Genomic DNA, 13,927 nt, shown 5'->3' with positions numbered 1-13,927 from the left:
AATTCTTACTATTTCTCAGAGGTGGGAGCAAGTCACACATGTTCAAGTCACAATCAAGTCTCAAGTCTTAAATATCAAGTCTTGAGTCAAGTCTCAAGTGCAGTGCAGACAAATCAAGCAAGTCAAGTCAAGTCAGTGACTCACCTCAAGCAACTCAAGTTGAGTCCTGATGAGTGTCAAGTCAAGTCAAGCCACAGTACCAAATAAAAAAAAAATGTGTTTTATTTATTTTTGCTCTGAAAAGATTAACTTATATACATATCTTTACATTTATTTTTTTTATATGAATTGTATAACAGTAATCTGTTATAAACAATACTTTATTAGACATTATACGGTGGTAAGATGAAAAGAAAATGCCATCAAAACTTTTCTGAAGACAGTCAGTTCCCATCAGAGATACATTTATATAAAATAGTCATAAAAGTATTGCATTCAAGGGCTTTCGTTTAAGTCTTCAGAAGTCATAATCACTATGAGAGGACTTGGATTTCATCACGAGTCATTCTGTATATTTTATACTACTTTTCATTTTTTAAATAAAGTGTTGTGACTGCAAATCTGCATGTTATGTTTTTATATTGCCAACAAATAGTTATGGTATATTGTTGACTGTTTAGAAAAGGCACACACATTTAGAGGCAATGTCGGGTAATTTCAAACTTGTCACGCTACAAAACATTTACAGTTATGCATTTGGCAGACGCTTTTATCCAAAGTGACTTACAGTGCACTTATTACAGGACAATGCCACCAGAGCAACCTGGAGTTAAGTGCCTTACTCAAGGACAAAATGGTGGTGGCTGTGGGGTTTGAACCGACAACCTTCTGCTTACCAGTTCAGTGCTTTAGCCCACTACGCCACCACCACTCCACATGAGATTAATCATGAATCACAACTCGAGAAACAACCCTCAAACATTTGAACAGTAATTTTACATATTAATCGTTCTGGATAATGAAATTATTTACTTACCTTTCCTTGTGCTTTTTGAAATGTCTGATGAAATTGAAGGTTGTGGTGGTTGTATCGGATATTTTTGCGTTGCATATTTTCATACTTTTTTTATTCACACGGTCCAATTCGAAATCTTTATATCCAAAGGGGATTATTTTGGGAACTCGACAATTATCTGTCATTTTGATGCGCTGTGAGTGCAGTGTTAACTGCGCAGATGCAGATCAGTGGTGCTGGCGGGCTTACATTTATGCATATTAATGAATTGATGTTGCAACTGTTTATAATATGTTATTGAAAATGATAATAATAAAAAACATTCAAGTCAGTGTCGAGTCATTCAGTTCAAGTCAAGTCTCGAGTCGCTGGTTCTCAGTCAAATGTCCTTAAATTTGCAACTTGAGTCAGACTTGAGTCAAATCATGTAACTCGAGTCCAACACCTCTGCTGTTTCTTGGAAAATACTATTTGAAACAGTACGCATTTTGCAACAACAAACATCTCAAATAGTAGATTGCTCATTTTCTTCACATGTGTCATATTTGTACGTTTAATTCAGTGATTGGCATCCAGTTTTCCTCTTGGATGTTTTGTATACTTCAATATTACTCTCTCTCTCTCTCTCTCTCTCTCTCTCTCTCTCTCTCTCTCTCTCTCTCTCTCTCTCTCTCTCTCTCTCTCTCTCTCTCTCTCTCTCTGTGTGTGCAATGTAACACATATCACATCAGATGGATACTTTGGGTTCAGATCTGCTCTGTGCCAAAACAAACTGTTCTTCAAATTTCAGAACAGCACACTGTTATGCTGATAAATTCTCTTTTCACACTTCAGAGGACATACACACAGGAGTATCGTCCAGTGTCTGAGTATCCCATGACACCAAATAAAAATTCATAAATTCATCTGGATTGATCTTCTTAGTAAATGTTTGATGGATATACATTAAAGCTGAAGTGGTCCTTGAGATCCACAGTTGTTCTGAAAAGGGCAGAGAAAGTTCAGTTGTTTTCACTCAGGAACTAGTTTACCAGCCGCTTCACCATGTCATGATTTTTCTTTCTTTTCATCAATTTGTTAGTTTCTTCCCTAATCTTTTATATCCTCATTCTCTCTCTTTCTCTAACTATCTCTCTCTCTCACTGACCCCGGTTTCACCTGGTATTAAGATGCATCTCGGGTGATCCGATCACATGTGGTCAGGTGAGACACATCGCTGTTTACACCTGGTTGCTCAAATGCGTCACCTGTGACCACTTGCGATCGTATGTGGGGGGGAGGGACTCAGTTTCATGACGTCATACATCAATCACTATATCAATGTGTTACTGCATGACATAAAAGCTCAAAAAAGTCAGTAAAGACAAAGAAAGCGTGAAAGAAATTGTATACTATTTCTCCCAGATGCAGCTGAAATTTAATCTAAGCATCAAAGCAACATTTCAAGCAGAATTGTCTGTTATTTTAGTGGATTACATTTATTAACCTGAGCTGTAAATGTTCGTGCTTCTCATAAGTCCCTGCATGTTCATTTCAGGCACACTGAAGAAGATCCCTGAAGTTTTAGTGTTTGTGTATGTATTTACTTTTTTAAATTTTCAGATCGGCGGATATTTCTTTTTAAACCGCTAGGCAAAGTTTAAACTGTTGGTTGATTGACAAGTGAGGGGTGGCACTTCGATGTTGCCGTGATGAATACAGGACGCATTAGCGTTTACACCTCAAATGTGATGCATTCACATGCGTGTTTGACCACATTCGTATGTAGTTTTTGTGATCCAATACCAGATGCAAACGGGGTCTCTCTCTCTCTCTCTCTCTCTCTCTCTCTCCCCTTCTTCTTTCGGCTGCTGCCATTAGGGGTTGCCACAGCGGACCATCCGTGATCCACATGTTTGAATTGGCACAGGTTCTACAACGGATGCCCTTCATAGAGTTAGAGTCTCCAATTCACTTAACCTGCATGTTTTTGGACTTGTGGGGAAACTGGAGCAATCGGAGGAACCCACGTGAACACGGGGATAACATCGAAACTCCACACAGAAAGGCCCAGTTGACCTGAGACTCGAACCCAGGACCTTCTTGCTGTGAGATGACAGAGCTAACCTCTCTCTCTCTCTCTCTCTCTCTCTCTCTCTCTCTCTCTCTCTCTCTCCTAAGTTCTAAATCCTGATCCATTCCACACTTCCCTCATAAACCAAATACTTCCCTTCAGCCTATCTTTCATCCTCTTTTTTCCATTTCCATCTCGCTCTTTCAGCCACATTCACTGTCATTGTCCCCATTCAATTCCATTGTAAGTGTATCACTGTATCCTCGATTTTTGCTTTTTGTTTGTTTTTAAGAAAAGGAGGAAAGAGTCTAAATAGTTTTTTGTGGTAATCAACATGCTGTCGATTGAGCTTAACTTGTAGCTTAACTTGTACTGAAACCGGAACATTCCTTTAAGTGTCTTGATTCTTATGTAAGGCCAAAAATTAGACGGCAGCTCTCCGTTTCTCTTTGAGAAAAATGAATGTAGGACACAGCGTGAGTTCACACTGATGAAAGCTCAATTACACCCATTTACAATGCAGATGAGAGCAATTCTCGAAAACCTGCAGACAACTGCCAAAAAAGCTTCAGGCGAAGGTTATGCATGTGTGATCACAGAGCAATGGCATCTCTGTCTGTACAGTTGTGCCACAACAGCCTTCTTTCAGTTTAATTAAGTCAACACCACTGAATGGCATACCAACTGTCCGACATGGACAGAAGCCAAAGCCATTATTTATTAATCAGTGTTTACTATCCTCAGAAGGTTATTTTGGAAAATGTGGGCATAAATTATAGCTCTCTATTAACTTTTTCTTTTCTCCTCTTTTCTTTTCTCAAGGAGATCCAGTCTGGTTATAACCACAAAGCTTTACTGGGGTGGAAAGTGAGTAACCTAATTTGCATACACCATCCATGTCACCTCCTGGAGAAATTGCTTTCATTCAACAGATGTATGAACAAGAAGTTATTATGGAGTAACTAGGAGATGTTCAGATCAAATAAGTTCTTGCACAAAAAATAAATAAAGTAAGATGCAGTGCAAAAAAAATAGACGCATTAAAACAGTGAAGCGACCCAATACTGTTATATTAAGGATATTTTGGAATGCTGCTTCTCCATTCAGATTGAGTAACTTACATTTTAGACACAGTTTGGCCAGCCATTTTTTTTGTGTGCTGTGCCAATGAAAATAGTTCTAAAAGAACGTCTGCTTAGAAGTTAAAGCAGGATTAACTGTTGTGTGTCAGCTAGCAAACACAAAGAGATACAAAGAGTGTAGTGTCCCAAAATATACATACAAAACACTATATAATATACTGAAAACATCAAAACGCTGCTTGCCTGGAAGGACCAGAAATAACTGTTGCATAACATTTCATAGCTGTCACTCTGTTCCATATTCTAAAGAGCAGAACGCTTAACGCTGACATCTGTGGATTTTCTACATTTCAAAAATGCATTTATAAAGCTTTGCTCAGGTCAAGAACTGTCCTAGCGTTTTCTCCATCAGTCCAGTGTGTGCAGGTATTCTGGTAGTAGGGGAGCAAGAGTGCAGCTGGAGAACATGATAAGACTAAAGAAAAGGCTTGTTCCATTTCTATGCCAATCCTCTCTCATGAATATAACAGCTTTTAATATGCTAGAAAACTTCAACAAAGTTTAAAAGTGAACATTTGCGAAAGGTGAAAATTCTGGCAAAAAGAGGACATGATTAGAAGCTAGGCTGAACAACTTTGCTCTGACTGAGATTTTGTCCCAGCATAGCTTTCTAATGTAGTGTGTGTGTGTGTGTGTGTGTGTGTGTGTGTGTGTGTGTGTGAGCGTGTATTTATCACTTTGTGGGGACCAAATGTCCCCATAAGGATAGTAAAACTCGACATTTTTGACCTTGTGGGGACATTTTGTTGGTCCCCATGAGGAAAACAGCTTATAAATCATACTAAATTATGTTTTTTGAAAATGTAAAAATGCAGAAAGTTTTCTGTGGGGGTTAGGTTTAGGGGTAGGGTTAGGTTTAGAGGATAGAATATAAAGTTTGTACAGTATAAAAACCATTATGTCTATGGAAAGTCCCCATAAAACATGGAAACACAACGTGTGTGTGTGTGTGTGTGTGTGTGTGTGTGTGTGTGTGCGTTTTTCACCACAGAGCAGAGACAGAACGAGGCCTCTCCAGGAAACACATTATTGAAGGTGAAGTACAAATTCCTCCTTTCGAAAGACTCTAGTTCAAAAGAATTTCTATCTGTGCGATGATTTGTTCAGGAAACTCAGCTGGTGTGTTTATGACATACTTGGTTCCACACTGGGCATTGATTGAGTGGATTTAAAGTCAGCATGAAACGCTATTCGCAAACAATTTTCAACCTAGACTCAGGCGCTACAGCACTTGTGCATTTTATTCACTTACACACAAATCACGACTACAACGGCTAATTGTGAATTTAAAAACACATATTTTTCGTACTGTTACTCACACTGCTATGTTAAGATATCCAAATTCTTTTACTATAATGCATAATTTCAAAAACTATACATTTTAATGCTTCTATTACAGACCTAGCTAAATTTATACACTTTGGGGTAGCTCACCTGATAAGAGTGTTGAACTTTGGACTCTGAAGACCTTGGTTCGATACCAGTCAAGTGTGCAAACTGACACGTGAGATGACAGTGTCATAGAAGTGAAACGAGATGACATGGTTACTTCAGAAGATGTGCTTTTCATTTCTCATTTGCTTTTAGGATAATATCCATTAGGTTTAGGTGTTGGTTTAGGGTAAGGATGTCTGTTTGTGTCTACCTCTCATTTAATTTTAGATCATTACTGGTTAGGTTTATGTTGAAGTTTTAGGTTAGGGAGGAAAGTTTTACTCATTAAAATCTCCATCAAGTATTCAACTTAAACAACCTTGTCTGATTACGACACTTTTTCACTCGCTTTTTGGACACCCTACTGGACATTTCACTAGGAAACTGCTGCTAAGTGTGTAATAAGGTATGTCATTTAATTTTGCATAAACCTTGCCACAGTCAAATAATGTTCATAGGACCAGGCTGACCATTTTACTTCCATAATATGACATATTTCCAAGTGGAACAGTATATGCAATGAGACAAAATTGGGCTTTGTATTCCAGAATGGAGGAAAAATCCTTTCGTAATGCAATTTATTGCATTTTGATTTAGATTTTTATTTATTTATTTATATTGATTTTTTCATTTGGATAAATGTGCATTGATGAATCATGCACAATGAAATAGGAATGTGCTTTAAGGTAGTAAATAAGGTCAGGTTTAATGTCATATCGCTGAACTTACATGCAGAACTTACAGATAGCACAGTGAGGACATACCCACACATACAAGCTACTTACTTATGGTAACACTATTAGCCACAGAACACACACACATCAAAACACATACATTTGACACAATCATCTGCCAGTAAGCCAAGATGCAAGGAAGTCATGCATGTCTGACCTTTCAAAAATAAAGAAATTCTTTTCATAATTTTCTTCTGACACAATCAAGTGCCTTGAATTCTCAGGTAAACAGATTATTAATGGTGGGGAACAAGAGTGATGTTAAATTCCATCATGCTGTGACAGCACTGACTCATTCTATTACATATAGTGCATCCATGTATAGTGCATCCATGCCACAAGGTGTCAGTATTAGTCTAAGACAACTGCCATGTTAACATGTACAACATGTACACATTACTGAGTGCACCTTCAATTATTGCCCTGTAATGCTACCTACATTGTAATGCATCAATGCTTTTATTGTAGGGTCAGTTACTTTGTGTGAAGACACAGAACTAATATACACTCCTGGCCTAGATATTCAGGGTTACAGTGAGAGGTAGAAGATGAATGATTGGGTGTATGTGCTGCACTGCCCTTTATTTTTTTATCTATGCCAGCAACTTTGGAGCCAGAAACATATATTACAAACCCAGAGCTGAGGATGCATTGGACTACACCACCTGCAGCTCCCTCCATTTGGAGCATGCCTGTGAACACACCTGCCGTATTATTTCAATCACTGCATTGGGTTCAGCCATTGGTCTGGTTAGGCTGCAAAGCACACACACACTTGCATACATATATACATACAAATAAGAGAAGAATGACACATTTTTGGTCTTTGACACACATTTTTGGAAAATAGGTTCAGACACACAATCTGTTTCTCAGTATACACAGATATTATGAAACACCCACTCAAATCAGCTTTTGACCATTTAGACTCCATCATGGTAAAATGTACCGAACGCCAAAAAATAGGCTGAAAGGGATGATGATTTGTCCAATAGATGCTTTAACCCTAATTTTCTGTTAAGATGAACAAATTTTGCGGTCCCAGAGATCCCAATGATTTATGTGTACAAATAATAATAATCATTTCAATATTACAGAGCATGCACATTTGCTAATTCTGACTTAAGCAGAGCCATCAACACTTATATGACTGGCGCCCTGTTGCTCTGACCCCCATCATCAGCAAATGCTTTGAGAGGCTAACCAGAGATCACATCTGCTCTGTGCTGCCCAAGTCTTTGGACCCATTGCAGTTTGCCTACCGCAACAACCGCTCCACTGATGATGCCATTGCATCTACAATACACACTGCTCTCTCCCACCTGGGAAAAAGGAACACATATGTGAGAATGCTGTTTGTAGACTACAGCTCAGCATTCAACACCATAGTGCCTTCCAAGCTGGATGTGAAACTCCGGGCTCTGGGCTTAAACAGCTCGCTGTGCAGCTGGACCCTGGACTTCCTGTCAGGCAGACGTCAGGTGGTTAGAATGGGCAGCAACATCTCCTCATCACTGACCCTCAACACTGGAGCCCCGCAGGGCTGTGTTCTCAGCCCCCTCCTGTATTCCCTATACACACATGACTGTGTGGCAACACATAGCTCCAATGCCATCATTAAGTTTGCTGATGATACGACGGTGGTAGGTCTGATCACTGATAATGATGAAACAGCCTACAGAGAGGAGGTGCACACTCTGACACGCTGGTGTCAGGAGCACAACCTCTCCCTCAACATCAGTAAAACCAAGGAGCTTGTGATGGTTCAGGAAGAAAGACAGAGAACACAGCCCCATCACAATTAATGCAGCACCGGTGGAGAGAGTCAGCAGCTTCAAGTTCCTCGGTGTCCACATTACTGAGGAACTCACATGGTCCGTCCACACTGAGGCCATTGTGAAGAAGGCTCACCAGCACCTCTTCTTCCTGAGATGGCTGAGGAAGTTTGGAATGAACCACCACGTCCTCACGTGGTCCTACACCAGTACTGAAGAGAGTATCCTGACTGGCTGCATCACCGCCTGGTATGGCAATAGCACCACCCACAACTGCAAAGCCCTGCAAAGGGTGGTGCGAACTGCCAGACACATCATCGGAGGTGAGCTTCCCTCCCTCCAGGACATATATAGCAGGCGGTGTGTGAAAAAAGCTCGGCGGATCATCAGAGATTCCAGCCACCCGGGTCATGGGCTGCTCTCACTGCTACCATCAGGCAGGCGTTATCGCAGCATCAGGACCCGCACCAGCCGACTACATGACAGCTTCTTTCCCCAAGCAATCAGACTTTTGAACATTTGATCTCTCACGATCAATAATCAGCACTGCACTTTATTAATCTTATATCTCACACTGGACTGTCAAATATATTATCCTCAATACAACTACTATATATATATATATATATATATATATATATATATATATATATATATATATATTTTTTTTTTTTATATACTCTTTATTTTTTTATTGTATGTGTATTCTATATTGTGTGTATTGTTTACTGTAAATTGTATATAATTATTGTGTTGTGTAAGTATATGTACATTTGATATGTAAATTGTGTAAATTGTTTATTGTAAATTGGTATATGTCTCATCACTGTCATGACTGCTATGTTGCTCGGAACTGCACACAAGATTTTCACCTACTGTTGCACTTGCGTACATGGTAGTGTGACAATAAAGTGATTTGATTTGATTTGATTATAGAGAGAACAATGTTGTAGAGAAATAGTTCAGTGGTGCTGAAACAGACAGATTGAAGACATTTATCTCATCCTGCTGTGGGAAAGGCAGGATGTTGATGCTGACACCGTTGTGCTACCCTGTGCTATATTATTGATCAATCTCAGACCTTGGCTTGCCTTTATCAAACTACTGACAACCACCTTCATTCCCTGTCTGAAGTAACTGTAAAGACTCATCTAATCACAGATTGCTGATCCTGTAAAGTGAATCTTTAGAGATGGTCACAGAAAGGAATCTAGCCCCAAACACTCTTCATAACACTCAACAATCAATCCAGCCCCCTCTAAATTAATGTTCATTGGGGAATGGTGACAAAAACAGAGAAACGAAGAGAGAGTGTGCCCTGGGGCCTTGTACAGGAAGGGCTTAATTACTACAGAGTCCAGCAGGCTCACGCAGCTGGGGGTACCTCGTCTGTGCAGGTTAATTAAGTAGGAACGTTTTTCCCCAATGTGGTGAGAGGGTGATAGTTAAAAGCCAGTTAGATGTAAATGTATTTAGAAATAGCCAGTTATGCCTCATTAGGAATTTTACCCAAGTATAATAACCCGCCATAATTTTGCCAATGTAATCAAACTAATTTACAGAGGCACATGTGATGGCAATGAGTAAACATGCATGTAGGCACGTTTGATCAATGAACCTTGCACTGGAACTGTGTTTCTTGCTGCATCATGTTACGGGAGCTTGGCCTTTTCTCCCAACTGTTTAAAGTCCTCATCAAACTCTATGATCTGTCATTATGCATGCAAACGTTTAGGACACACCTGTCCCTCAAGAGCAACTAATCATGCTACATTGTTGGGTAAACACTGGCAGATTTTCTGAAAGGGAACACAAATAAATACCCACACACACTTAACAATGACCATTTTCTATTTCAGGTCTCAAGGGCTCTCTGCAGAGAATGCAACTGGAATATGTAGACGTGGTCTTTGCCAACCGTCCCGATAGCAACACACCAATGGAGGGTTAGTTGGGTTATGGAAAAAAATAAGTATTTATTCTCTGCAAGATATTTAATATGAAAATCTTTGTGTTTGGGGAACTGTCTGTGGTTTAGCTGGAAGACTTTTTAGGCCAACAATTCTTTCAGTGATTCGTCAAAAATTTCTCTTGAAGAATTATTTTTGGACTTTCAGTAAAGCACTTTGGGGCACTCTGTGGAAAGTGCTGGAATGTTAGAGATGACAATACTTCATCAAAAGCCAGAGAAGTACAAAAGAAAGAGTATGTCAGACTAAAAGATTTGGTGCCCTGCAGGCACACATCCATCGAAGAACTGAGTCCTTTGAAAGATGTAGTCATGATAACAGGGTTATGCAGTCAGGGTGCCATCACAGTAATAACCCCAGGGTGCCATCACAGTAATAACTCTGAATAACCTGACTTCTTACTGGTACACGAGGTAGGCAATACAACCAGAAGACCAACACATCGTTGTTAATACCAACGTTAACGTGTTAATAACACCAACCATATTGAACTTATAAAACTGATCAGCTTGCTAGGCACAAAATGGGGCAACTTGAGTTTATCACAATATGAAGCATGCTAAACAAAGCATGCTTCATATCTCCATCTAACTTACCATTTAAGAGTAAGCTCAGCAATATTATCTTGTTAGGCAGGATCAGTGTGATCATCTGGTAATGTATGTAGTGCTTAGACCTGTTTTGCTGTGAAGAATACAGGGCTTAGTAATATTTCAAAGCTCTGTCCTGTATTCCAAGGTCACCTTGACTCAGCCGACTGTTTAAAGCATCCCCACTTTCACATGCTTTTACAGCTCTCACTTTATCACGTCTTAGACACACCGAATTTAACAACTGTTCCTGCCAATTTAGAACCCTAAGATGTTTTTTTTTCTAATGTTACTTCCCCTTACTGTTTTTAGATTAATTTTCTTTCCCCAACTCTCATGCACCTTTCATACCTCATCCTGTCATGTTTTGTGCAAACTATATATGTTCTTTATCTCTCCTTCTTTCTGCATTGGAAAAAATTATATTCTATAATCAGTATCTTTGTCCTGTTTTGTAGTAAATATATCTAAATATCCTTAAAATAAAATTAATTCACTTGAAAAGCAAACTTTCCATACAATTTTAAGACTTGTTTTCAGAAAATGCTCTTGAATATCCCATCTGGCACCCATCTGGCCTTGGTCCAAATCACGAGTTAAAAACATTTTCCGCCATTCTGATGGTTGATGTGAACATTAACTGAAGCTCCTGACCTATATCTGCATGATTGTATGCACTTCACTGCTACCACATGATTGGCTGATTAGATAATCGGATGGATGATTGTTGGTGCCAGACAATCATCCAGCCAGCCCAGGTTTGTGTATTTCTGTAACTGCTGATCTCCTGGGATTTTTATGCACAGCAGTCTCTAGTGTATAGAGAATGATGCCAAAAACAAACAAAAAAAACTTCCAGTGAGGCGCAGTTCTGCTGATGGAAATGCCTTTTTGATGAGAGAGGTCAACAGAACAGCCAGATTGGTTTGAACTGACAGTCTATGGTAACTCAGAAAACCACTCTGTACAATTGTGGTCAGAAGAATAGCATATCAGAATGCTATTCTAAGATGCGGGTTGGCATTGTTTTGGAGGCACGAGGGGGACCTACACAATATTGGGCAGGTGGTTTTAATGCTGATTGTGTATAAAGCTACAGAAAGTCAGATTTTTTTAATCAAATTGTTTATGTTTACAGGGGTGTTGGTCATGTTTTTGTGACATTACAGACATTAGAGCTGATTATTGTAAAGCTGAATAAATAATTCTGATTCAAAGTAATGACCAATATCATCCAATCACTACCAACCCTGTTAAAATAAAATGTAGCATTATAAATTCTGAATCTAAGTATTGATTAACCATGTCTGCCAAACATTTTAAATGGTCCAAACATCATCTGCAGCCTGAAACTGAACTTTTGGTTGGATTTTTAGGAGTGAATGCACTTAGCTGCATAGAAAGCTATAGGATGTCCCCTTGCTCCCTATTTTGTGCCCATTGTACAAAGTGCCCCGGTTTGTGCCTGGCAGGCAGCGAATTCCCTGGCCCCTCCCCCACCCGAATCCTAACCATATGGAGCCTATAAGGCTGAGTAGCCTGATGGGAACAATGTATGGCACCTTTCATTTCATGAATGACAACCTCCAGTATGCTGTCTCTCTGCTCTGGTCTCAGAACAGTTTAAATGAAATTTATTTTGATCCTAACTCCATATAAAGCCTCAGAAAGTAAAGTGTTTTAGCATTTGGATGAACATATTGATTCTCAATATGAAAATGCACAGTAAATATAGGTTTGCATTTACTAATATTACTTAATAGAACCATATTGTACAGTGATAACAAAATAAATATAACAAGCTTTGTATTAAAATGAAGCGAAATGACCCACAGATGTGTTAATGTTGAAAGTTATTCAAAATAACTACCATGTTTTTTCAACTTTTCAGGAAATAATGTCCCAATATCCACAAACGTGAACATCATGTTTATCAGCACGCTGATAAACAAAAAAATTAGTTTTTAATGCGGCAATTCAAACAAAACTAGAGACACATGTGGACATGGGGTCATATTAGGATAAAGCTCAACTTGCTTAGTTTAAGCATGTATGTCTAGTCTTTAAGATCCATTAATAGTTACATTGGCGGATATTTATTCTAATTTCAAGAAATCTTACTAAATTATTTTTTGTTTACCCTTTTGACAGATTATTTTACTTGAAGTTTTTGCAATGTTTTTGTGTATTTGGTTTGCTTCAAGGCCAGTATATGTCTCTTATCTGAAAAGAGCTATTGCTGTACCAAGAGAAACTGAAGACAATACTGTAGGGCAGAGAAATATCTTCAGTTTGTCTCTTTCGAATTTGTTCCTGCTAGACCTCTCTCTCTCTCTTTATGTTTTTCTCTATTCATGGACAGGCTAATAACTATGCAGTGCTTTTCTTCTGCATTGATGTGTAAAGTGTCCAGAGTTTAGTAAGGGCTCCGCACTGTGTGTGCTATGCATTTGAAAGTTCCTCAGTGGCCCTGCAGTCCTCTGGCTCTTGTCTTTTTCTTTTCTCGCTCTTTAGCTCTTTCGTACCTCTAATGCAGGAACAAGCTGATTTCCATTTCATCAGCCCGAAGGGTAAAAGCTGAAGGGAATATAAAGTTACGCTGTAGTTAATCATGCATTTATTCCGCAAGAGTGCACTTATTGAATTGAGTGAAATCACATTGAATGAAGTCAAGTTTAACTTAATCAACTCAAGCTCAGACACATCAAATAAAACTACAGTATATTGAACCAAACCAGATTTAGCCACCTCCTGAAAATAGTAGAAAAATACATAGAGAGCCGAATTTTACAGTTCTATTTATTTGACTAACTACTGCTTGTCGCAGCCCAACTAGGCACACTTCTCTCTCTCTGTTCCCCCACTATGTCTTCTCTCTCAAGTTAACACCCCCCATTGCAAACTCAGATTCTGTTTGTTTGGAGATGTTTAACTGAACACTTTTTTTATTATACACATCCTGATTCAAGCTAACAAGAAACAGTAAGAGTCAGAGAAGGAAAAGGAAAGTGATATTTCACCCAAAAATGAAAGTCTGTCATTATTTACTTTCTGTACCCTCATATCGCTCCAAACCAGAATGACTTTCTTCCGTGGAACACAAAGGCAGAATGTTAGCCTCGGTCACCATTCACTTTCATAGCATCTGTTTTCTGTACAATGAAAGTGATGGTGACTGAGGCTGTCATTTTGATCAACATCTCCTTTTGTGTCTCACAGAATAAAGCAAGTTTTGCTTCATGTCTGGTAACAGCATTGGCTTTGTGCATTTTTT

The 13,927-nt window shown here is 38.9% G+C and overlaps 1 protein-coding gene across 2 annotated transcripts in view; it reads left to right on the top strand.

Annotated features, from left to right (window-relative positions):
- The window catches only part of LOC127622837 (voltage-gated potassium channel subunit beta-1-like), a 116,451-nt gene that overhangs the window by 95,985 nt on the left and 6,539 nt on the right, over positions 1-13,927 (top strand). For both annotated transcript variants that reach the window (XM_052096942.1, XM_052096943.1), the window contains 3 exons: positions 3,831-3,875; positions 5,142-5,185; positions 9,953-10,039. In XM_052096942.1, coding sequence (XP_051952902.1) covers positions 3,831-3,875; positions 5,142-5,185; positions 9,953-10,039 — 176 coding nt within the window. The remainder of the gene's footprint in view (positions 1-3,830; positions 3,876-5,141; positions 5,186-9,952; positions 10,040-13,927) is intronic.

Source organism: Xyrauchen texanus, chromosome 29 (genome assembly GCF_025860055.1).
Source record: "Xyrauchen texanus isolate HMW12.3.18 chromosome 29, RBS_HiC_50CHRs, whole genome shotgun sequence".
Taxonomy (NCBI): Eukaryota; Metazoa; Chordata; class Actinopteri; order Cypriniformes; family Catostomidae; genus Xyrauchen; species Xyrauchen texanus.
The sequence above is the reverse complement of the archived record's forward strand: the minus strand, read 5'-3'. Positions and strand labels throughout refer to the sequence as shown.